The following is a 26,472-nucleotide window of genomic DNA, read 5'->3' on the forward strand; positions in this document are numbered from 1 at the left end:
ATGACAGTCACACCTTAAAAAGTCTGCCTAAAGTCAATCTTACTCCAGTGCCACGATTTTCTCACCATTGTTAGGACCTAAAAAATGTTTAAAAAAAAATGAGAGTCAGCTCAAAAGAGCCTAGTAGGTTTTCGAATTTTATGAAAAATAAAAAGGTTTTATTTATTTATCTATTTCAAACGAGATTTTGGCAAATCTATTTTAATAGTTGCAGTAAAAAGAAAAATATAGTAATATTGCTGGAAAATTTAACTGAACACTTACGCTATGCAGTTGACTATTACAAACTAAAAGTATAGTATTTGAAATCAACGAAAAATTTGAAATTATTTATCAAAATTCAACTCATATGAAACTCATTTATCAAGATAATTCAAGAAATCAAATAGCTCATCAGAGAGGGCAAATTCTAAAGGGTAGTATTAACCATGCTTCGTCCACCACTGTGTACCCCTCACGCATCTTCAAGGACCTTCCCCCTGGGACCGCCACTCCCGTCCCTCGGATTAAGGGGATCTTACTCCGGGACCGTGAACACCCCCTCGTTAAAGCCCGAGCCGTTTAAAGTTTTCAACCTAAGAGAAACTCTTATCTTATCTATTTAATTCCGAGGCACATACATAGCGGAATACCAAATTCGATAACCATACACAAATCCAATGAGCAAATCCTTTTCATCAGCAGGAGTAGCCTGAAACTAGGGCTTGCCACTATGGCAAGAATGACTGGAATAAGAGCTGCAATGCTCTTATTAGGAGTCTTGAGGAGGAGGCTGTCTTGGCGGCTGAGGAGGTTGAGGAGGAGGAGGAGGCAGAGGTAACAGCAGCAGTAGACGCACCAGCGGCAGAGGGCGATTTCATAAATATTAACCTGGAGCGGGAGCCTCCAGCGGAGTCACCACATCATTCTCCAGTGGGGTTAACACTTCATTCTCAAGAGTAGAGTCAAGATGAGCATTGAATTCATAAGCATGGAACATCAAATAATAAGAATGGATTGTCCACCTATCTAAAAAAGTAATGTAATTGCATTATAACTAAGCCAATGGCATGAAAATTAAACTAATTAAACTAAGGTTATGGCACAATCCATCAAGAAATAAGTATGAACCATCAAATAGACCTCAAGAGTATTCCATTTAAGCACTATGCCTTGACCATCACTAGATTCATAATATCAACACACATAGACATGCATCAATGTAACAAAATCTAGAGATAAACACACGAACATCCACTCTAGCATAGATAGACATATGAATAGCATAAATAATCAATTGAAAATATTAAACTACACAAATCATGGTAGAAACAAGATTAAAATATATATCAAAGGTCAAGACAAGACTTACAACACTAATCTTCATTAATTACAAAGTATCAAAGTCTAGGAGGTATGCTTAGGGCTAGCTCTAGCCCCAAGAAAATGTTTAGCCACTCATTGATATTGTCATCCAACCCTCAAGGGCTATCTCCATGCTAGAATTGATCTTCTTCCTCCTTGGTGGAAACCCTAGAAGAGAGGAAGAATTTTATCAATTTGTGTATTCTTTCTCTAATCTCTAGCCAAGTCTCTCTAATCTAACCAACCTGTTTACTCAAAAATAGCCAAAATCCTTATATAGGTAACTCAAATGTCACACCCAGTGGTTAGATCTCGTGCACTAGGACCTCCCAATGATTGCACCATGAGCACACATTTAATTTGGCTTGAAATCAACTTTTCACGCAACTCGAGGCAGTTCGATCAATCTCAAGGTTGGTTCAATCGATCGAACCTTGGCAGCGCTTTTTTGGAATAAAGATAAGGTTGAGATATTTTTGGGAAGAGGATAAAAGTGGTAGTTGAAGATAAGATCAAAGATGTTCGATCGATCGAAGAAATGTTAGATCGATCGAAGAAGACATTTTGCTGAAGATAAAGACAAAAGGTTTGATCCATCTTGGCATTGTTGGAAAGATTACTGTGAGATCGATCTGAGCTTTATTCGATCGATCGAAGAGTGCTTTCTTTCACCAACTTGCTTCCACTTTGCTCCTTTCTTCCAATGAGCTTGAGATTGCATCTTTTATGTTCTAGTTCAGCTGGATTAACTTATTTTAGGGATAAGTGCCTGAAAAGGGAAATAACATGAAATTAGATTAAAACAGGAAAATAAGATAGGATAAGGTACTAAAACGTTCAAGCTTAAGGGGTTTAAATGCGCACTTTTCAGTGCTCATCACACATGTTTAAGGTAATGTAATATATTTCATAATACCATATTACAAAATTAAAATAATTCAACCAATATTGAATTATATAAATAATTCAATAATCTACTTATATAACATGCTTCAATTTCACATAATATTGAACACATCAATATTTAGCTTATTATCATATAATAATGTATATAACATTATTTTATTATATCTCAATTATTAGTATAATATCTACTTTTTATATCTGAAATAGAAGCATATAATAAAATCTACGTAAGGAAGACTCTGTCTTAAGATTGTTGGTAAATATATATGTTTCACGTGACATTTAAGATATAACAACCTTTATACTAATATATCATGAGATAATTAACAATATGTTAAGAAATAATTAATTAAATATGCAACTATATATTTAATTAAATATACAAAATAAAGCAATAAATTAATAAATAATAAATAAAGAACCTGGATCGAGGCTAGTATTGAATACTATGTCCTTAAGACAGATTCGCCCCGTTATGGTGCAAATGGACTCAGTGACGTCTATCTCCAGGATACAACGGTCTACATCCACTAGTAGCAGTATTACAAACTCGTGGATATGGCGAACCTCCTCCGTGTAATACTCTCTTTGACTCAAAAATGCATCTATACTATATAAATGCTGAATTGGGTGCAATCCGAACCAAATGGTTTGGACCAATCTTAATATGGTTCGATAAAATTGGATTAAGGTCTAAGTGGCTCGGACCACTTAACCTATGGTTTGAACCCACTTGGGTTGGGTTCAAGTATAGAGAGGGATATAGAAGAAAATGAAAATGAACGATTTGTAAATGATCTAAAAGGGGGTATTTATAGGCAACAAGGTGCTTTTTCGGGTGGGTGTAACCGTTTGGAAAAAACTAAAAAGTAGTTTTTAAGCAAGGTGCATTTTCGGATTGGGTGTGTCTCTTCATTATTGGACACAACCATTTATATGTGCTTCTTCACACTGGACACATGCACTCCAATTGGTTGCAATGGTTCACATGGTGTCTGTTCACCCATAGACACATCACTCCAATAGTTTTGAGTTGCATATTTTCATCCAATAACCAACCAGTAATCGCACCTGTTCAGTCAAAGACATTTATTGATGATTAATCAAACAATTTTCATTCACAATTTGTAACATTTTTTTGCAATTAAACTTATATTTATAGTATAAAAAGTATGTGTTGGACCTAAACAGATTATATAATTTAATTATAAACTTAAATCTAGAAATGGAGGAAAGGAAAGAAGAGTGTCGCTTTCTTCTAGTCATGTGAGATATTTTATTGTATATATATATATATATATAAAGTTGTTAACATATTTAGTCCTTAGCTCCAAGCGTCTAAATGTATCTGCTAGCCTTTGTGTCCATAAACTCTTATAGGTACCCCCAAACACACGGTCGAAACACAGTCATAGGTGAAGGTCCCACGTGGCAGACTAATGATTTGCTATGGGCGCATTGCACGTTCCTGAAACATCATCAGGAGAAGCTTTGTAAGAGTGGTGAGATTGTTTCTAGGTACTCTTAATAAATCTTATTTGCTCGTTGATGCAATCATGAACCAAAACCTAGTCTTGTCTCTAAAAGGAAGGAATTGAAGATATACAAGAGGAGGAAGAAAAAGAATCATATATTGGAGAAGATTATCAATTGAATAACCAATGGAAGTGATTGCAGTTTGCATTATATATATATATACACACACACATCTATCTACTGTGTCAATATCCATACTATCTAAGGGCTTTATCCTATTTCCAAACATATATATATATATATATATATATATATATATATATATATGACTTATAATAGAGAAACCAAATAAGAAATCCCGAATAAGCGTCGAAAAATGACCTGTCTTGGCCAAGTCATTTACTCGAGTTACTTTTTAAAAACATAGATTGGCCAATAAACATAAAGACAAATCTATTTACAATGTTCAGCCTTATCTTCGTATCATACTCATTACATTTTCTCTCTACCAATTACGATTACTCAGAAATTTTCTTTCACTTTTCTCTTCCAAAATTTAGCCATATCTCTCTCTCTCAAATTCTCATCATTTTCTCTCTCAAATATTTGAATATGAAAAAACCTCGGAAATTCTATTTTATTTTTCTCTCTTTAAAAATGTATGTATACGTCTCTCTCAAATTTTATTCAGTTTCTCTCCGAAATTTGTGTCTGAATTCCCTCATCTGAAATTCTTTTAAACTTTTTCTATCTAAAAATTTACCGATCTCTCCCTCAAATTCTCTTCGCCTTCTCTCTCTAAGATCTGGGTTTGACTTTCTATTTCATCTCCATGTATTTGTTTTCCCCACCATTCCTTTGTTTTCCATCTCACATCCGTCCCTAAAACCTTCAAATTTGTCTTGTGACTTTACAGGGCGTTCTCCATGACATGTCTGGTTTAGGTGCTCATTCGGGAATTAACTTTCGATTTCTCTATCATTATCCAATCCAAAAATATCAATATCTCTATTTATCATCTCTCTTTATATATATATATATATATATATATATATATATATATATATATTATCATTATCATAATATCACTTTTGTTTATATACATTTTTATTTATTTATATACATTTATTTATATAGTGATGTTTCGTTGGTTTTTATAATTAATAAGTGATGTACAAACAAATAAGAAAGTTATATATATGCTGAAATTTTATTGGCTTGTCTAATTAATAAGTGATGTACATATTATAATTAGAAAATTTATATACAGTAATTAGTAATTAATAAGTGGTGTACATAATTTAATTAAACTTTTATTTTGTGAGCGAAATGAAAATAAAAAATAAAAAAACAAATTACATATATTGTAGCAGTACGGTAAAGAACTCATTGTATGTCACTGGAAAATGATTCACAACATTTCTCATACTTGCGTGACTGGAAAATGATTCACAATATTTTCGTACTTCCTTTGTATAAATTCACGTTAGAAGTTTGCTAAGAATTGATACACGTCACTTTGACATATTATCACATGATAGTCATGGAGTTTACATTTGTTGAGTAGAAATGAAACTCCTATCCAGCCATCCTTCACTCTAATGGATGGCTAGATTGTACTGCAATCAATGGCTCAGAACTTTCATCTAAGATACTCCTATAAAATATCCTAAATATTTATCACCCTAAATAACTATCTAAGATACTCCTATAGAATTCTCAACACTTGCAGCCATATAACTAAAAATGGCTGGTTTGCATATATATATATATGCTTCATTTGTGGATGTTTTCATTCTTGGTGCATGTTAGATAGGGAGCATGGGTGCCGCATTTTACTTTCCGTGAAAGTGTAGGAATCAAAATCCACTCGGGTGAGTTTTTCTGGGATCCAAATTCTCTCTTGTGCAATGGTAAATTGACCCCTCCAATTAGTGATGCACGTTGTCAAAATGTTAAAATGTAAATCTAACATTACAAAATTTTCCTAACATAAATCACTAATTTAAAGGGACCAGTTTATTATTATGCATGAGAAGATTTTAGTCCGTCTTCGTGTGTTGTTCCTTAGGTGCGAAATAAGTGAACCACAATGAGCCACCTCTGCACTTTTTAAAATTACAGAATGGATGAACACTTAACACTGTTAGTAATAAGTTGCTTCACTGTAATAATTATGTTATTTCACTTGTTACAGAGATTACCAATACTAAATATGGCTTCTAATCACGTGATCAAAATAAAATTTTATTGTTATTTTAATCTTTTATTATATCAGTTTATGGATGTTTTCTTTGTAAATAATGATATACTCAAATCAAACACTTGTTTACTGTTCATAGTGTTTTTTTAGGTGTTGAATTTTGTAATTATAATTTTTTATTTTCTAAAATTTGAAAATAAAAAAATTGTACAAAAATCATATTGGTTGACAATTTCTAAAAATTGTTTTATGACGTCAAAATAAATTAAAAAAAAGTCTTATTTTAGGAAAACTGTCTTTTATAATTTTTTGACTTTTTAAAGTTTGTTTTCTAAATAAAAAATCAATTAATTTCTTTAATCTTGTGATGTTTAGAAATGAATATGGGTAAATGTAATGGGTTTTTGCTTTGTGTCTTGTTATGGAATGCTTTGTTGATTTCATCCAGTAAAGTACAATATTTTGCAAGTTTATTGATGCTGATTATTACTGATGGATGAAATGCAGCTTACAATTTTTTGTTAGACTTCATTTCAGTTGGTTTTATAAATTTCAATTAATATGAACTTTTTGGGTTATAAAAATGAAAAATATCTAGGTATTGTTATTTTTTATTTTTATTTTTTTTTATAGGAAAAATTAGGATATATAAGATTAACAATCCAAAGATTAGAGAGAAATTAGGTATATTGCCTGAGAAAATAAGAGAGTAGAATTTGATGGTTTGGATATATTCAATACGGATTTATAAATTTTTACCATTCGAAAAAGAAAAAGAAAAACAAAAAAAAGAAAAAAAGAAAAAAAAAAAGGAGGCAAAAGACACAGATCGATCTAAACTAATATAGAAAAAAAGTGATAAAAATTTAGAAAATCTAGTGTGCTCGATCTATAAATTTCACCAATTAATCAAACAAAATGAATGCGTCATGGATCAACGAAACGAAATGTATATGTCCGTATGGAGTGATAAAAGACTATTGCATCTTGACGCTACAACAATAAAGAGAAACAAGAGAGTTGATGATTTGCAACAGATCCAATATTTGAGTAACATTAATAGAGAAATGTATACACATTTTCTTTTTTTCGCTCTTCGAATTAAAAATGGTGAATGTTCAAATTTCCGTAGAGATAAATGGATGCGTGAATATTTTGTCAATGAAAATAATAATGAGAAAATGTTGTAGAATAACTTTGAATTCAGCAAAATGCAGGACACACAGGGTGTCGAGGTTCACAATATCCTGAGATTGGAATGGTTAGCATGTCATTGAGTCCATACTGAACTTTTACGTTGCTGCGCGATGCCCATATATGATGGTCTCTTCAATCTCAAATCTCAATAAGATGCCCAATCATATTATTTTGTTTTCCCAAACAAGGTCATTAGTATTTCTAGATTTCGTGTTTTAGAACTATTTTAGTGCTAAACAAGGATCTGTATGTGGACCTAGAAAAGGGGGAGATCTTTTAATTTATAGGGACAAACTTATATGGTAGGTTTATTTTTGTAATTTCAATGAATTTTTTTTCATAAATTTTCAAAAATTTAAAGTATAAAATACAAAAAAAAAAATTAGTGGGGACGAATTGTATCTTCATAAATTCTTAAACATTTGAAGTATAAAATGTCAATAAAAGAAAAAAAAAAAAAAAAAAATCCAGTGGGGGCATACTATTAAATTAAATAAAAAATTTGAGGTATAAAATGAAAATATAAAAATTGGGCTGGGCGGGCTCGGGTTCTTAAAGTCGCGGTCCGGGTCATCCCGTCCCGTCCCGTTATGCTTATGCACCATTAATCCCCAGTCACGGGTGCCATCTTCTCCCGCCATCTTTTCTCTCGGTATTGGCAATACTTCCCTTTTTTATTCTCAAACCCTAGCTTTCTCTTTCTCTGCTATTCTCTCCAATCTCCATCAACAATCGATTGCCGTTGCTGCTGTTCCCTCCATCAACAATCGACTGCCCCTTATAGAGATATTGAGAATATAACTCGAGATATCTCCAAGTCACCAAACAAAGCCCTCAAATCTCTGTAAGTTTCAAATCTCGAACTCATATCTCCCATTCGCTTCACAATTTGTTGTTTGTTCTTCTCAATTCTGATATTTTGTATATAAGATCGTATTTTGCGGTTTAGGGTGTTGATTTGCTTTTGAAAATCACTCATCACTCACCTCTGGCTCTGAGTACAGTACTACCACCAATCCATCTGTTTCCTTTGATAGATGAATTTTATGGATTTGAATGGCTGGCAGGGAACACTACCCTAACTTCCTTCCTCTCCCACCTCTCTCTTTTCTATGCTAAAACCAGCTATATATATATATTTCATTATGTATTGCTGCTCTATGATTCTTTACCTAGATAGAATTTAAAAGCTTAATACTTGAATTTATCCTGTAAATTTTTTAGTTGTTTAGGGGTCCCAAATGATCCAAGTCTATAACCATACCTCCTACGCTCCTATTTGGGTGTCAGAGTTGAATTAAAACATGCATCCAATCAGGATGAATGTTTTAGCCATACATAAAATTCAATGTGGGTTATAAAAAAACTTACTCAACAATGGAAAAACGCTACTAATTAAAACCAAGATCATCTATATATGTATCTGAATTGGGTTTGGTTACCTATGGGGACAGCAATCTTCATAGAAGCAAAACTGGCTGTATACAATACAAGCTGCTTGTCAAAGATAGTGAGACCCAAACGAGCATCATCAGGCACATTGTGGGTGAGATAGAGTGGGTACCATTCTTCAGTCCAATCATAGTCCACCTCTTTTAAAATAAAAAAATAAAAAATTCCCAATTTTTTTTTTTTTTTTTATCAATTCTCTTTTTGGCTATACAGTATTTGCGCGACCCTCCCCCACTCCCCAGAATGTGAATTTTAACCTGCTCCATGAGTATTGATACCTGAAATTTCATCAGGTAATGTATATATACATAGGTGAGAGAGTGTTTGATCGATTAGGTGATGGAAATTTTGTTTTTTGAAAGAGATTAGGTGATTTATATAGAGGACATATAAACCCAGATTCACTGCAATTTTATAGTACCAACTGATAGGAAAAACTTTAGATTGTTGTTAAAGACAATCTATACAGTTTTTTTTTTACCCTGTTTTTTTTTTTTTATGTCAAAACTTTCCTTTATCATCGACCATTAGTTTCCGATTCACATTTTGATTTTATATGTAATGTGGCATATCTGTGTTAAGACACAATTATCTACAAAATTAACTGTTATTGAATTGCTGTGACTAAACTGATATTGTCAAAAGTCTTATTTTCTTGTTGGGATGAGGTTAAATTATGTCATGATTGAAGGAATATTATGGAAGCATGCTCATTTTTATTTGTTTATTTATATTTTAACATTTCTATGTTTTGCTTAGGAAATTTTCATTTACTTATTTATTATTTATTATTATCTTTTATGTTTGACCCAACTTCCTCAGTTCTACATCTAATTGTAATATGGATTGCATGTCATGTGCTAATTTGGGTTTAAAATAGTTCTTTCTGGTATCTGACAAGTGTTCCCCAAACCATTTTGTCATACTTTTGAAACTGAACAGTGGTTGTATAAATTTATTCTGATAAACTGGCCAAGGCAAGAACATATTCTTGCAAGTAAATGGTCATGTGACAGTTCTATTTGTTCATTAGTACTGTTGTGTGAATCATTTTTATCTATTTAAGTATATAATCATCATAAGTGATTTTTTGGGAGCTTTTGGTGTGGCTCTTTGATCAATATGCTGGTAGAATTTTGTAAAACTGTTCGATGATATGAAGCTATTTAGCGCTACCTATCAACTTGCAATGCTTTTGTCATGTCAAAAATTGATAGCTAAGGTTTTACCTTTTTTTTTTTAGTGACCCTGCCGTGAATGAACTGTTATTGTCAGAAGTCTTATTTTCTTGCTGGGATGAGGTTAAATTATGTCATGATGATACTGTTATTGTCAGAAGTCTTATTTTCTTGCTGGGATGAGGTTAAATTATGTCATGATGATAAGAATATCATGGAAGCATGCTCAATTTTTACTTTTTGTATAACATTTCCATGTCTTGCTTAGGAAATTTTTTTTTTCTAACTTTGACCCATTTGACCCAACTTCAGGAGTTCTACATCTAATTGTAATATGGATTGCATGCCATGGTACTAGTTTGTGCTGGTTTCTCATGAGTGTTCCCCAAACCATTTGATCATACTTTTGAAACTGTACAGTGGTTTTATACTTTTATTTTGATAAACTGGCCAAGACAAAGGACATATTCTTGCAAGTAAATGGTCATGTGGCAGTTCTATGGGTCCATGGATCCTGTAATATTTAGCATTTTTATTTATTTAATTTTATAATCATCAAAAGTGATTTTTTGGGGACTTCTGGTGCAGCTCTTTGATCAATATGCTGGTAGTAATTTTTTTTTTAACTGTTTGATGATATAAAGCTGTTTAGCAATGCTTTTGTTATGTCAAATATTGATAGCCAAGATTTTTCGTTTGTTTAGTGACATTTTTCCTACATAAGCCTGTTATGGATTCTGAATGAGAGATTTTGAAAGCACATTTTCTCCTTTATTTTCATTGAAAGGATTTTGGACCTCGAGATATGTGCTCTAAAACAAGAGCAATGGCTGAAATTTATTGATAGGATTATTGAATGCATGAGAATCGAACATGCGAGGCAGAAATAAAACTCCAAAAAACTCCAATGATGCAACAAAGTGCACCAATCTCGTTCCTCAAGAACTAATGTAAGCTTCTTCTCGAAACAACACAATAATTAAAGTGTATGGCTTCTAGCTCAGATGTGTTTTGATCATAAGTGAACCTTCTTTATTATGTGGGTGTATATATATATGTAGTTGCTATGAGGGAGAAAGTCTTGCTCGTCTCCTCAAATCAATCGAAAGGTAACACTTCACGCTCTAGTTTTGGGTTTGAAAAACACATTCACAAACTAAAAACTTCATCTGATTATATTCTTGTGGAACAGGGAGATAGAGTCAGCAAGACAATTGGACAAAGCTTTGCCTGATAAAATATGGCTCAAGGTTTTCCTTTTCAATCTTTGAACTTAATGCTAGTATATGTCATGCCAGGTCTCTCTGATGGAGTTTATTTTCTATATGATTGTGTATTTGATGTCTAATTATTTGTTGTGTTTGCTTATATTAGCAACAATTTTCAATTGGGGTCAATGATGTCACACGGGTGCTTGAACGAATGCCTCCAATTTCTGTGATGGGAAACTCTGCTCAGCAGCCTCTTATAAACTGCAGAGATTGTGAAGCTTCACCAGTTCAGCTTCAGGCCAGTTATCTGACCATATTTCCTATTCCTAGTCACTGGGTCATTTGTTATTTTTAATGGATCAATTCCTTCAATTGCTTTGGCCAAGCTACTTTTGATGGCATTCGCTCATCCCATGTACTGTGTACAAAAATTTATGTTTCATCTTTCTTCTCTTTAATTAACCATCAAATCCTTGGGGTCAAAATGTCACTTAATATTCATGTCATCTCTGTGTTGCTAAGGCTGTCACTTATTATGCATTCCCAGCCAAATTGAAGTTGGAGAGAACTTTATAATTATCATTTAAAAATCAACGTTAATTCTCTTGCAGGAATGCAGAGTGAAACATGAGGTGAAAACATATCATTAATTAAAGTTGATCTTTAGACCTTGTGTACCATCAATTGTTTATTTCCCTTTCCTGATTCGTGTTGCATGTGTGGACAAACTTAGTTTGATGCATTATTTTATAGGATGTCCAGTTACTATTTGTTTTTGTTTGCCGTTACTTGAGTAGAGTAATGCCTTGTAGAATGTCCAGTTAGTTATCTTTTATTTTTTCTTTTCTTTATTTGCCGTGACTTGAGTAATGCCTCGGACTTCGTTAGAGGTTTTGAAAAGGTGGATGGAGATTTGTTGTAAACGTAAAAGTGCTGAACAGCCTCTTTTACCTTATTTGATGTATTTGGAGGGAGAGAAATAAGCCTGTATTATAAGGAGTGGAGTTCCCTGTGCATGGGCATAAGAATGTTCTCCTTAGATTTTTATTTTATTAGTTGTTGGAGTCTTTCTCTGGTTCTCATTTAAGGGTCTTTTGGGGCATATAAGGTTCTGTTGTAGCTTCGTCTTTTTGGTTTTTTACTTTGTGGGTACTTACGTAGTCAGGTTGTGATCTCTTGGCACCCTTTTGGTGAAAACTTTCATCTAGTCCATCCATCTCATCCACAACATAGATAAATAAATAAATAAAAAGAAAAAAAGCTGCTAGCCAACTTACTTATACAATTACCACCTTTTTTTCTTTATATGTTAGACGCAGATATATTCATAATGAGGACTTGAATACTGCACCGCTTCATTTAGGGTTTGCACGAGATATCACTCAGGCTAACTGCCGATGATATAGATATGGCAACCCTTCCTTGGTGGAAAACTTCATTTAGGAATCATTGAACTTAAAGGAATGCCTCCTACCGTAAGATTACTTAAGTGCCTATTTATTTAGCTCTTAAAATCAGTATTGCATCAAAATTACTACTTCAGAGAATATATATTGTTCTTTGCAATAGATTTTGACTCACTTGCAGCCTACCCAGGAAAATCTGAGAATAGCACTTCAATTATGAGTTCTTTTAATGAAAGCCTTTGAACTAATGGTGTGGTTTTGATTGATGCATATACTCGTTGACTTTTTTCTTTGTTACCTTGAATTATTGAGAGGCAATCTTAGTTATTCCCTTTTTCCCCTGATGATAATACTCAATTAATCCTTTGGTATATAAGATTACCAATTATGAAAATGACATGATGGTTCTTGTTTTGCGGATGTGTAGGCCATACTAATAGCTTCTGACTGCAACCCTCGGTGGCTGACAAAGCATCTTCCAAGCATGGCCTCTTCAAGGAAGGTACCACTGATCTTTGTGAAAGATAAGAAAGGGGGTTCTTTAAGGTTAGGTGAACTAGTCAGGTTGAAAACAGCAATTGCCATTGGGGTTAAGGTAAGGAAGTCATGATTTAGATAATAGTATTATTCATTATATAAGAATGAATATTTTATTTTGCTTATTATACGTGCTTCTTTTATTTATTTTTCTTTTTGCTCCATAAAAATAAATTTGAAGTAACATAAAATTCAACAGGAGCCCAACCACAAGTCATGGCAGGGACACCCCTAAGGGGCTAACTATTGCAGCCCTAACAAAACACACCATACACACCTACAAATTACAGACAACATCATTGAACCAACTACTTTGCTAAAAAGGCTCTAAACTCATGAACCACATCAAAACATAGACAAGGCCTAAACCAAAACTATACAAGACAACCGCTAATTGTCCAACCCAGACTACTTTTGGGCCATCTTCGATGAAGATCTAAGTCCAATTTTGACAAAGTTACTAACCTCAAGAGTATTTTAACGACTTTAAACCTTAAAAATGTGCCATGCACATTTCTACTATCAGACCCAGCAATTATTCTCATAGTCCTTCAACTTTTTCTAACCAAATATTGATGTAGCTTAGGATTCTACCAAATAATTTAGCCTTTTTAAATTTATTTTTATCTCATTCCCAATTTTTGTATTATTTTTACTTCATTGTATTACTCCCATTAGTTGTTGCATTACAACGTGGGGGATGTCCACATCATCATTTGGAGTGAAAGAGGAATCAAAATTGATTTAGGCCAATTTAAGGTAAAGGTTGATCATTGTTACTTAAAGGGATTATTAAATAGTTGTATCTTGTGACCTTTTTTTTTTTCCGCTTCTTTTTCTTTTTGTGAAGTTGAACTATCACTTGAGTGTATTGTGCTTCAAGTGTTACCTTTCTCTCACAAAAACCCTACCTACAACCGTTAGAAGTGAAATATTTTCATACATTTGAAGATTGAGGCAAGGCTGTCACCAACTTCTTCCATTCTCTCTTTTCTTTCTTTCTCATTCTCTCTCTTTTGGCCTTTCTTTTTCTCTTTTCATCTTTTACTCTTGCCGAGGGCACACGTTTAAGGTTTTTAACATTTTTTCATAATTGTTTTGATGTCCCTTTCTTGAGAGGCTTAGCAGAACATGAGACGCTCTCCACTTTGATGAGTTTTTTTTTTTTTTTTGTTTCCCACTTATGGGAAGATTATGTGACATAAGTGAAAAGTTGTGGTTGATTTCATTTCCTCCCCCTAATGGTGGAGAAGATGGTAGGATAGGTTCAAGGGGTGGATGTGTGTTTGCTGGAGGTGGTTAAACAGTTGGTTGATGGTGGCACGGTTGTGGAAGAGGAGGGATAAGAGATTAAAGAAGAGGGAAGGAGGCTTCATTTAATTTCCATTGGTTCATTTTCTATATTTTTTTGTTGTCTATTAGTCTAGAATGTTAGAAAGTAAGTAGGCTTGGGGGGTTGAAGTGATTCACAATGATGGGAGATCAAAAGACTATTCCATATTGGACTCTTGCTGCCGAATCGAGGGGGCTTGACTTTTATCAGGCTCTAAATGCAGTTCAACTTGTTTTCAATGATAAACACATTTAGTCGGTGTTCGAACACCTTTGCAATCAATTGATCCTGCATAGACAACCAATGCTTGACCAAATCAACCATAAGGGATTGCTATGGCGTAGATATTTGGAACCACACAAATGATCCCACTGAATTGGCATTACTTGGTGCCTTAGTGTGCTACAAGTGCTCTTCATATACAGTCCGAACAATCTATGCTTCTTGTTAGGTACTGATAATTGATCGCTCATGTCCTTTGAGTTCAATAGATTCAGCTGAATTTGTGTTGGGCCAACCCCACTGAGCTTTCAACTTAATATCCTAGACTTTTTAATACATGTCCAACCTCACATCATAGATCACCTTTCTACATACATACTGATTAAAGGGCCAAGAAAATGCCAATTATCAAACCAAAGTGATGTTTTCTGCCCATTTTCAATGTCGTGGTTAACAAAAAACCTTGCAGAGTCACTAGGCATAGGTTATCCTAAAAGCTGCCATCTTTGACAAATGTTAATAAACATACATTCTACCGGATGAACATATAAGGCTGTAATCCAATCAGCAACTCTCCTCCATCAACTGGGTTACATAAGCTAGCCCTTGATCTTTTTGCCTCGGTTTTCTTCATGCCAATACCAGATGACAGGAATGTACCATAACATATTCAATATCCTTCCTCACCCGTTGGGAAAAATAAACACATTATATCTTAGTGTTGAATCCTAAAGTCAAAGCCTGATTAGCTGTATAATTCTAGCAAATGAGAGCTGTTGTAAGTGCCCATGATTATTTTCTAGACGTTCTATATGTTCTACAATCAATCAGCATGGGAACAGCTTGGTAGAAATTAAGGGAACAACTTGCCCAGCAACCGAAGAATCTGCTCCTTTCCATTATCTTCCTTTCCAAAAGGAAGAACCTAGCCTTATTCACCATTAACATGAAGGCTGATAGACATCTCATGTTCAAAACAGACCTTTTGTCTCATTACCAACATCTGTGCATAAAACACCGATAACTTCTTTGCTGACAAGCACATCTTGAGTGATAGCTGAAGTCGCCACTACTTACTCGAGCTTTAGATAGACCTGTGAGCTTCTCTTCCAAGATGACAGATAAGTAAGGATAGAGATGATTTGACCTGTGAGCTATCCGCAATCATGACAAGTAAGTGGGGTGATAGAATTTCCCTATCTCGATCCTCTCGTTTTTTGAAATCGCCAGTCAACTCCTCATTTACGACTTCCGAGAACTTAATGAGTTATTACAAGTCAAAAAAAAAAACTTAATGAGTTATAATAATACACAAGTCTTAGATAAATGCACTCCACTTTTAAACATTAGGGACACACCTTTATCATTTTTTGAAGGGAAAAAAAAAATACTAAAAAGTACATTTTTCAAAAGTAGTGGAGTGCAGATTGTAGCTCCATGTTAGTATTGTTCTCTGGGGTTGAAATGTCTATATACTTGTATAGATGCTGCACGCATGCGAACACACAAGCACATGTATATTTACCACGCTCTGGGAATAGACTTTTTTCATCTACAAATATTTTATTGACTTTTCTCTTCATGTAGGCTAAAGGAAACGCTATTAATCAACTTGTTGAGGAAATCATCCGTGGCAATGAAATACATGACAGAACTGATTGCCTGAACTCAACTGAGATGCCTGGTGCACCCTGTCAGTAACCATATTTGATCATCGGCTTATCAACATCCAGTCGCAGCAGAAGGGGACATATTAAACATCAGCACAAAACCAAGTGACCATAAAGCATACACGATGCATTGGACCATCCATCGTGGTGCTCATTTTCCCCTTTTCCCCCTCTTTTCGGACGGGAAATTATTAAGTAGTCCAGGATCATAAGCCACTTGGTTGTTCAGTCCAATCAAAACTACTTTGATTGATCCGCCTATCTTAGTCGGAGAGTTTTGATTAGACTAGATCACATGGTCCAGGTCCATTTAATAATTTCTCACTAAGCTATCAAATCAAATGCTATCAGCTCTAAGCTTGTCCACATGTTTGAAGCTATATAAGGCCTTAAGAATGCTATTCACCATTCTTAAGAATGTATTATGTACATATTTGGTGATGATACCATTAAAATATTCATGTCCAGACATGCTGTTTGGGGCTTTGCTTATAAGTCATGTCATGTTCTTTAGTTATTTAACCTACTGAATGAATTGAGACCCCTTAACCACCTCTATTCTCGTTTGATGAGTTTACTTGTCTCGGAGTGTCTTGTTCTTTATTTATTTATTTTTTACCATAATACCTTGTTTGGACTCACTATGTATCATTTGATAATACCTTTCGTTCAATTCTTACTTCACGGTCAAAACTCAAGGCCCTTATCTGATGATTAACAATCAAGATTTTGTTTCCAAGTCTAATTGTTGTAAAGAATTCTGGCCAAAGAATTAGAATAAGTATATGATGAAAACTATAAGAAAAGGTAGCAAAAAAACCCTTTTTTTTTTTATTTTTTTTTATTTTTTTTTTATTGATATCACAATTTCGTTATATTTGAATGGTGTGTTTCTTCATTATAAGAATGACTAAAGAATTGAATGCATCTTTGCTCTGTTAAAACAAGCAAGTCAAGTTCATGGCCAGAACCTGCTCTGTTGACCATAAGGAATTAAAATGTCAATGGCTCATCTAGTAACAGTTTCAATATGAAACAAGCAAAAGTCAAGTCCCATCATGCTTCCAGGAATTGTTTTGAGCTTAGAGGAGCCCTGTTGAACAACAAATGACTACTGAATTGAATGTAAAAAATACAGGCTTGCTAAAATGTAAATTTAGGGATCCTACGGTGTTCTAAACTTCAACAATCAATCCCAATAGCTCAGGCAACACTACTAGCAGCCAGTTCTAAAATTCACCCACAACTAATCTATTTAAATCAAAAGGTAACTTCCCGGGAAAAAAATAAAAATAAAAATAAAAATAAATAAATAAAATAAATAAAAATCAGCATGATTCTTCCCATTTGAATTGTTACCTCCCTAAAAAAAAATATCTAACAGATCTCTCCAACAAGATGAAGCGGCTAGTCCTAACCTTAACGTATTTAAATATTTCACCAGCGGTTAGTCCTAACATTCACATGAATCTTCTCAGTTGATTGATCATACAAAATGGATGTGTCCATATGGAGTGATAAAAAATTCTTGCATCTTGACGCTACATGAACAAAGACAAAAAGAGAGCCAAAGGCACCAACAGGCTTGTGGCCTAGCGATACAAGGCCTATACTTCTCAAAGGGAGGTCAGGGGTTCGAACCTCAGTGGAGGCAGTGTGTGTGAGTGAGTACCAACTACGAAAAAAAAACAAAAGAGAGCCAAAGGCCATATGTTGAGCAAACTCGATTCTGCATATCCTATAATTAAGTAGTACAACGAAATATATAAATGCAGTTCGATGGAAAACTTTAAACGTTGCACGGAAATACTTTAGAAGTTTAAGGATAAGAACAGTTTGATGGAAAACTTTAAACGTTGCACGGAAATACTTTAGAAGTTTAAGGATAAGAAGTTTGCACTTTGAACTTTTTCCTTGATAGGCATCAAATGGAAAATATTTCCATGACACAGACTCATGCTTACACAAGCAAGCATTTCAGCTCACATCTGCTGGATGACCCGGTTCTCCTTCCACTAGCCACTTCCATCAAGTTGTCCATGGGAGGCAAGATGCGCCATGTATTGCTGTAGTATAAAAAATTAAAAAACAAAAGGTCAAAACAGGTCCTTCAATTTGGCAGGTTTTGTTGTAATATGATTAATATCTAAACTATTAAGACAGAGAGACAGGACATTGATGTCATACCATAATATATATTTAATGTATAAGTCATACATGCATAAATTGGTAGAAAGCCAAAGTTTGGTATTGAAGTGGGATCAGATACTCAGTTTGGCTACCAACCATACCTAGTGGCAGTTCTTCACTGCTTTCCTTGAACAATCTGCCATTAGCAGCTGTGGAATTTATTTATTTTTATTTGCTGGGCATGATTCAGCTACCAGAGGAGAGAGAACTTCCAAATAATATGAAAATTGTTGTTGTTCTGAAAAAATTTCAATCACAGCCATCCTTTTCTAATGGGAAAATATTGACCAACGATGGTCCAAGTACAGCCATGTACAATAGCTTTGAGTTCAGCATTTACTACAAGAGGTTCACAATGTCCAGATATTGGAATGGCAGACATATCACAAAGTTCATACTGAACTTTTACCTTGCTGATGCATATGTTTCCTTCAATCCCAAATCTCAACATGGCAAGTCAAAATACGCTCAATCATGTTTATTTTGCTCTCCCAAACACAATCATCAATATATCTAGATCACGCGTTTTAGAAATATTTTAGTACAGAACAAGGATCTGCCTTTGCAATAACCAGAATGCAAAAACTTTTAAATAGAGTAAGTCATTTAACATACATAACAGATGAATAAGCAAGCATGTGACAATAAACAAGAGCATAGAATTTTATACGATAAATGACTTAACTGAAAAATAGAAACAGAGCACAGAGAGAAAATTAGCCTTGTTGATCTCAAGATGAAACTTTTTAATATGGCATTCCTAGACTAAAGGGAAACTATAATGCACAAGGCTCTCGCCACAGCGTAATCTACAGATTTATGAAGCCTTACCTTAGCAATACGGAGATGCTGTTTCTGTTATGAACCCGTGACCTTCAAATCACAATGGAGCAACCCTACCATTGGGCAACACCCTCAATATGACATTCCTAGATTCCCAACTACAATTGCAAAAAAGATCCCACGTGCGAAGTGTTGTATCTAGCTTCCAGTCATAGAATCTGGTGATTATCAGTATGGTTCCCATTTTGCGTGACTATGCAACTTAAGCCCCATTACATTCCAAACTAAATTGCTTCAGCTTTTGAGGCCATAGGCAAGGGCATTACCAAAAGTTTTGCACCCATTTCACCAGTCATCTAACTTTCAAAATAGAATATAATTTTTTTATATTTTTTGGATAAGATTGTATTAGAAAGTGTTCAAACGGGGAACACATCCCAAAAGGAACTACACAAGGCCAAAGAGGACCACTAAACTCTCAAGGAGTCCAAAAAATCAACTATCTCCCCATGGATTTACAATTTCTCCCAAAAACCCAACAAAAAGGCTTCGGTGGACTTTGGAGCGCCAGGCTTCGACTCTCTGCGTCTACTAATTTAACTTCTAACACTTCTTGCCTAGTAAAAAAAAAATTCTTAACTTATCAGAAAAAAAAAAAAAAAAAAGGGAGAGCAAATAATAGAGAATTTTAGTGCCCCGATAGGAGTTTCCTTGCCATCAAAGGATCTCCTATTCCTTTCTTTCCATGGACACCACCAAACACATAGAGGCACTACCCTCCAAAAGTCATCTTTCCACTGAGTGATCGAACCAGATTAGCCCGTTTTCTTGGGGCGAGGATTGAGAACCTTTGTCAGGTCAAGGAACCAGCTCTCATTCAAGTTGGGGATGGAAATTTTTCAAGATTTGGCAAGGCTTTGTTCTTCTATTGATGGAGGCCCTTCCAGGCAAGGCTTTCTTCTTCTGTGGTTCCTCAGGCTTTCATCATGCCTGCACAGATACAACCAGCCCTGCAGGCCACGGGCTTGGGCATCACTATACAACATCTCCAGGCCTCAATCAAATCCAAGTTACCCAACAATAAGCCCCAACTATCTTGGGCCGCAGGGCAACGCAGCATAAGATGATAAACCATTTCCTCATCTCTCTTGCACGTACAAGCACCATTGAACAACAATCTGTCTCCTCCTCCTTAGATTGTCCACAGTCAGAATCTTCCTCAAAACAACCGTCCAAGCAAAAAAAGCCACCTTGAGAGGGGCCTTGGAATGCCAAACAGCCTTCCACGGAAAAGAAGGGCTTGAGACATTTGTAGAGAGATGGCACATCAATGTGCCCCTCTGTGGAAGGAACCCACACCTGGAAATCAACACCAGCTCCCACAACCTCCTGGCGGTAAAGCATCACCAAAAACCCCAAAACATCCTCCATCCCCTAGTCCTGGAAATGCCTTGAAAAACAACCATCCCAGGTAGACCTTCCGCCATCAAGCCGATATCAGTTAACCACCAAAGCATTTCTATCCGTGGCAATCCTGAAAAGTCTAGGATAAGTGCAAGCCAAAGACGGTCCCAACACCATACATCCTCGCAGAACCGGATACCCCTACCATCTCTAACACTGGATCTGATGTGTTTAGAAAGTTCATCCCACCCCTTCCGTATGAATTTCCAAACACCAACACCACTTGAGATCCTCACCTCCAAAGAGCACCACCCTTTCCTCTCCTCTCCATATCTGGTAGCAATCACTCTCCTCCAAAGTATGTCTCTCTCCACCCCAAACCTCCATAACCACTTCCTCAAAAGGGTCTCGTTGGCAGGCTCAAGTCTCCTGATACCCAAACCTCCCAACTGAATCGGACTACAAAACCACTCCCAGCAAACCAAATGATACTTAAATTCCTCCAATCCTCCCCCATACCAACCCAGAGGAAATTCCGGTGAAGCTGCTCAATTCGCCTAGCCACGGAAGAGGGAATCTGAAAAAGAGATAGAAAATATGTAGGAAGGCTCACCAACGTACTCTTCATCAAAGTAACCCTCCCTCCTTTCGATAAATATTGCTTCTTCCTCTTTGCCAACCTCCTCTCAAACCTCTCTGCCACGGGATCCCAGCCACCCATTCTATTGCGTCAAAGAAATAAAGTATCCCCACATCAGCCCATTTTTTTTGGAAATTTCATGTCACTGTATCTCAAGACCAACTTTTGGTATCACCAAATGCTATCCCAAACTCCCATTTCTTATTTTAGAAGTCATTTTACTAGAGCGTGCTTGAAAGAGCAATACAAACTGAACAATAAATTTGAAAACTATAGCTACTGCCGTTGTTGTCCAGAATAGAATTTCAATGGAACGGTTTCATTTTCACATTCCTCCCAGTCTCACCACCCACCCACCCCACCCCACCCCTGTTTTTTTGGAAGCCCTATTCTTAAGGATTTTTAGATATTACATATGATCCACAAGATGCAATGGAATCATATAGTTTTTCCCGTTCTATAAACTTAACAAAACCAGAAATACAAAAGCAGATATGGTGAAGATTGAAGGTCAATAGATACCAAAGAATGGACAATTCTATTACCTAGACTTGATTATTTATAGGGAACGACGGATTGAAAATGATATTGCACATGGATTCAAAGAAAAATTGGTTTAGTCTAGGAAGCACGGACATGCCTGAAAGGTTGAAGTGTCTGTGTCGGACATGGTACGGAAACGTGTAGAAGAAGCCAAAAAACGTGTCTGAAAATGTCTCTTTTTGGAGACGTTGCGGACACACTGTGTACACGCCATCGACAAATGACGAACATGCTGACACACCGCGGACACAATTGTCTGATTAAAAGAGGCTTTTCAACAAATTTGAAAAAATAAAATAAAAGAAAAGAAAAGAAGATGGGTTAAAATATATAGAATGTGCAATTCTTTGAAAATTTTCAATAATATGGAGGTCAAAATGTAAAATTAAAAAATACATTAAAATTAAAATGTAATTTACCAGGTAATATTATTTACTTGATCTTTTTTTAGTTATTACTTTTGGAATTGTAAAAGACCACAAAGTAAAAATGGTAAGAATCTTGCTCTCTTTAGCAACCAAGCTTTGAAGTTACTATAACGGATTATCAAAACTTGACTGCCAGTGAACCTTCTTCTTCTCCTTCAATAAATCTTCTTTCCCTATCTTTCTTTCTTTTCTTTGTCTTCTTCATATCACAAACCCCTTTCTTCCTCTACAGGTTCTCTCTTTTATTGTCAACAATAAGCACTAATTTTAGAAAGGATATAGGAAATCTACTTCAGCCCATTCTCTCTCTCTCTTCTTTTTTTTCTTTTCTTTCATTCTCTATACAACTGTAATATAACAAATTTATAAATAAGTTTAGAAGTTATACTTCAGCCCATTCTCTCTTCTTACATGAGAGAATTGTTGTTTTAGTTCATTAGTTATTGTGGTATAAGATTTTTTATTCTTAATTTGATGAAAAGTAATATTAGTCTTATGAAATATATATGTAAGCCGCGTCCGTGTTGCAATTTTTAGGATTTTTCGTGTCATATCCGTGCTTCTTAGGGTTTTTGATGAAATAGTGCTTGTGTGAACAATGTATACCTATAAATCTAGAAAGAAAATTCTATAAAAAAGCGAGTAAACCAAACATGTTATGCCTTATAGGACAGAATAATTATTATTTTTTTGATAAGTAACTTTATAGGACAGAATATTGCGACTAAGAAATAACATATTCATAAATTGACAAGGATGAAAAGTAAATGTTGATATTGATGCATGATAAAACAAGAAAGATGGTGGAAGTAGCACAAATTGAAGATTAAAATGGTTCTGCACTACGTAAGGCAGACTAATTACTTCACCAGTGAGAATAGTAATGCTAAGTAAAAGGAAAAATAAAATTAATGTGGATCGAAATAGTAGGCGACGAGTGAAGACATGATAGCAGTAATTCAATAAAACTTATGAACCTAGAGAACGCAATGACAAAACAAGATTCACGTAATGGATTCCAGATAATTGGGGACAATGCTTGTTGAAATGAGTACTGTATCCAAATGTTTTCCAACTTTTTCTACTAAAATAGTATAATCCTTGATATACAAATGACAAAGAGAGAACAGATGGCAACCAACGATCATTTTTGTCAACTCACCGCATGATATGCATATGGCGATTTCCCTTGACGTTCAAAATGTTTAGCTATGATGGACCATTCGATTGGTCCCCACTCTTCCTCTTCAAAGCAATTCCCAAGTGCAGCTTTGTATAACTAACAACAAACCAAAAACTTCATTGTCACATCCATACCTCAAACAACATATATCAAACCCAGAAAACCGAACCCTAAAAAATAAGTACTTACGCACCTTAGCATGATCAGTAAGAAGCTCAGTTCCAGCTGGGTATGATGCATAGTATTGGTCAGCTCTAGAGTACCCAGCTCTAGTCCTGCAAGACCCAAATCAAGAAATGGTTAAAACCCAGATACATTTAACCGTTTTACATGCCATTTAAGTGAGACGCGACTCACGTATTGTTCGTATAACCGTAGCTCAAGACCGCGACGAAGCAATAGAATCCAGCATAGGACACCAATCTCCTAAACTTTTGAATCTTCAGTATTTCTTTATACCCATCATAGAGCCTCATGATTGATGATCGTATGAGGTACATATAATTCCTGAAGATCAAAAAGATGTCCACTTAGGCATTGAATCGAACATCTTGTGTGCGTCAATTGCGATGGAGGCACAGTCAAGGTTTCCGAAGGAGTTGGCGTCGACGGACAAGCTTCTGAAGTGGCCGATGGGAGCCACCAGGTTTGCTTTGGGGTTGGACTCGTCGCCGCCAGTCGGAATCAATGGTCACGGTGGGGAGGTTAGCTGTGGAGAGAGAGAGACAGAGCGCGCTCAGAAAGTGGTGAGAAGGGAAAACATGTGAGGGGATTTCGAGCATAATTTTAGGGCAAGCCAAACGACGTCGTCTGGGAAATTTATTTTTTATTATTATTATTTTTTTTCTTTTCATAGGGTCTGTTTTTTCTGTCCCCTACTCTGGCCCTCCCTCTTTCTTTAATTTTATTCCGGAAAAATTACACTGATGATATTTGGTATATATATATTCCTTTTTATTTGTCATTTTAGACTAACCAGTATTTTATTATTACTTTTCAAGTTAGAAAAAAAATAACTTACTTTTCTCCAACCACAATTAAATCCCATTGACTGCTTCTCTCCATCTCCATGGGGATGATTTAGTGTTTCTGGTAGCCTAAACCATCACGACTATATGGATTTCCAAAAAATTGGGGCATTGATTCAAAGATAGTTCTGAAATGTCACCGAAGGCATTAAAAGGAAAGATAATTATGGGATTGTGCCTAAGAATATAATGCAACTATATAGAACTAAGATGAAGTCACTTGAGCAAATTGAGGGTAATTACGCTGATTCATACTAAAAGCTATATATATATATATATATATACACACACACAAATGAAATTAAGAAGTCAAATTCTCAAAGTTTGGTGATAAATTGACACTAATTTTAAAAAGGGAATATCATCCACCACGTATCCATATAAATAAATAGTCTACCTTTTATATAAATTTTTCTTAAATAAATAAAACATTTCACCAGTTTAATTAGAACTTGAAAAAATGCAGGAAAATGTGATATTAAATAACTTGGATACTTATTGTAAAATATCTACGACTACCTCTTATTAGAGAAATAAATAGTGGCAGACATTTTTCGTATTTTCATTGTTTGGCAATCACGAATAATCCTTTTTTCATTCTCGAGTAAAATAATTCTAAATAGTGATAGGTATTCTCCGTATTTCCATTGTTTGGTGATCTTAAAGAATCCTCCCTCTATTTTTTTGGCCATGAACCTTCATTGAGAGGTTTATGTCATTGAGATTAATAAAAGAATACTCTCGAGATGAATAATTATACAACAAATAAAAGACATTTATTTATATTTTAGACATGGTGGCTTCATCACTCCCTTGAGAGGGATGCTTACATGAGTATATTAATATGAAAATAATACATGGAGATAAAACTATTTTTCATTAAATGAGAATGAAAACTACTAAAATGAAAAAAGAAAATATTTGCTCAACACACTTAACACTCCACCTTTTTTTCTCTCTATCTCTATGTATTTCACTCCCTTGTTTTTTTGGCCAAACATTTGGCTATTTATAGCTTTCTTTTCTAATTTTTTTATTACAATTTTTTAGTAGAACTTATTTTTCCAACTGTACTTACTTCTTTGACTTCTTCAGTGATTGGATGTGCACCTGGTTTTGAAGTTGAGACCTTTTAGAATTTTGTTAATGCATAACACCAACTCTCCAACAACGCTCCTTGGGTACACTTTTGGTTATGAATAAATATAACCTTCTTTCTGCTGCATATTTGTCACTTAAAAAAAAAAAAATACATTGTAGATACAAAAATTTTATGGATTTTTGTTTTGACAAATTGACCCATCAAATATGGGTCTCATGTTTAATTAAATTATTTAATTAGTCCAAACTTAGTCCACTTAAATTATTTAATTAGCATAGCCCAGATGATTAAATAAAAAAATAATTATTCCTAATAAAATATATTTGGAATAATTATTTTATAGATAATTATCATAATATAGCCGACCCGGCCCAGTTATGATTTTGTCCTTATCAGGAGAGGACACATGTTATCATCCTATTAATTCAAGAAGCCTATAAATAGAGGCATGGATGAAGGAGGAAAGGGTCCAGAAATTGAAGAGGTCTAGAAATTTAGAGACCCAGAAATTCCAGAGATAAATACAGAAGTTCTGCCAACATTTATCCCCAACATCCAAATCCAAAGGTGAAGAACACCAAGCACATCAAATCGTGTCATTCTTCATCAAATTCCACGGTGATCAACAACAAGCATATCAAATCGTGCCGTTCTTCATCTAAATTCTACGGTGATTAAAGATCAAGCTCGTGTAGCCCTTGAATATTAACAAAGGAGATCGAATCAGAGGACCTTATTCTTTGTAAAGAATATTATTATGGGGGATTGTACTCCAATTTTCTCAAATTAATAAAATATTATTTTTGCTCCCTATTTTGTTCTTTATTTGTAGACTACGAAATTTGTGTGTACAAATTTTTGGCACGCCTGGTGGGACATCCTTTGCCTCTCATCTTTTTTTCCTACATCAAATCCTCAACAAATTCATCGTCAGAGTCTATGACTTCCAACAAGATTCAGACGAAGAGCAAGAATACCCCCAAGGATATCGCAGTCATGATGGACAACATCATTACCACCACAAAAGGTGGCAAGA

At 34.9% G+C, this 26,472-nt stretch overlaps 2 protein-coding genes across 3 annotated transcripts; one reads left to right on the forward strand and one right to left on the reverse strand.

Moving 5' to 3' along the window:
* The first annotated feature begins 7,718 nt into the window (after window positions 1–7,718).
* LOC132295350 (uncharacterized) lies at window positions 7,719–16,808 on the forward strand. Of its 2 annotated transcripts, none has more exons than XM_059793579.1 (7): window positions 7,719–7,970; window positions 10,604–10,706; window positions 10,818–10,865; window positions 10,949–11,006; window positions 11,131–11,265; window positions 12,801–12,968; window positions 16,053–16,808. In XM_059793579.1, exons 2-7 carry the CDS (start codon window positions 10,630–10,632, stop codon window positions 16,164–16,166), a joined length of 600 nt encoding a protein of 199 aa, XP_059649562.1. In that variant the 5' UTR covers window positions 7,719–7,970; window positions 10,604–10,629; the 3' UTR covers window positions 16,167–16,808. The 2 variants fall into 2 exon arrangements, with proteins under 2 accessions (XP_059649562.1, XP_059649561.1); XM_059793578.1 differs by having other exon boundaries at window positions 7,721–7,970; window positions 10,544–10,706.
* A 1,040-nt stretch (window positions 16,809–17,848) lies between these two features.
* Window positions 17,849–24,210, reverse strand: LOC132295351 (uncharacterized). Its single transcript, XM_059793580.1, has 4 exons — window positions 23,664–24,210; window positions 23,500–23,581; window positions 23,286–23,402; window positions 17,849–18,201 (listed from the first exon to the last, which is right to left on the reverse strand). Exons 1-4 carry the CDS (start codon window positions 23,804–23,806, stop codon window positions 18,151–18,153), a joined length of 393 nt encoding a protein of 130 aa, XP_059649563.1. The 5' UTR covers window positions 23,807–24,210; the 3' UTR covers window positions 17,849–18,150.
* Between the last annotated feature and the right edge of the window lie 2,262 nt (window positions 24,211–26,472).

Source organism: Cornus florida, unplaced genomic scaffold, assembly GCF_030987335.1.
Source record: "Cornus florida cultivar Cherokee Brave unplaced genomic scaffold, ASM3098733v1 CherokeeBrave_3.0.0_Hap2_Chr02, whole genome shotgun sequence".
Classification (NCBI taxonomy): Eukaryota; Viridiplantae; Streptophyta; class Magnoliopsida; order Cornales; family Cornaceae; genus Cornus; species Cornus florida.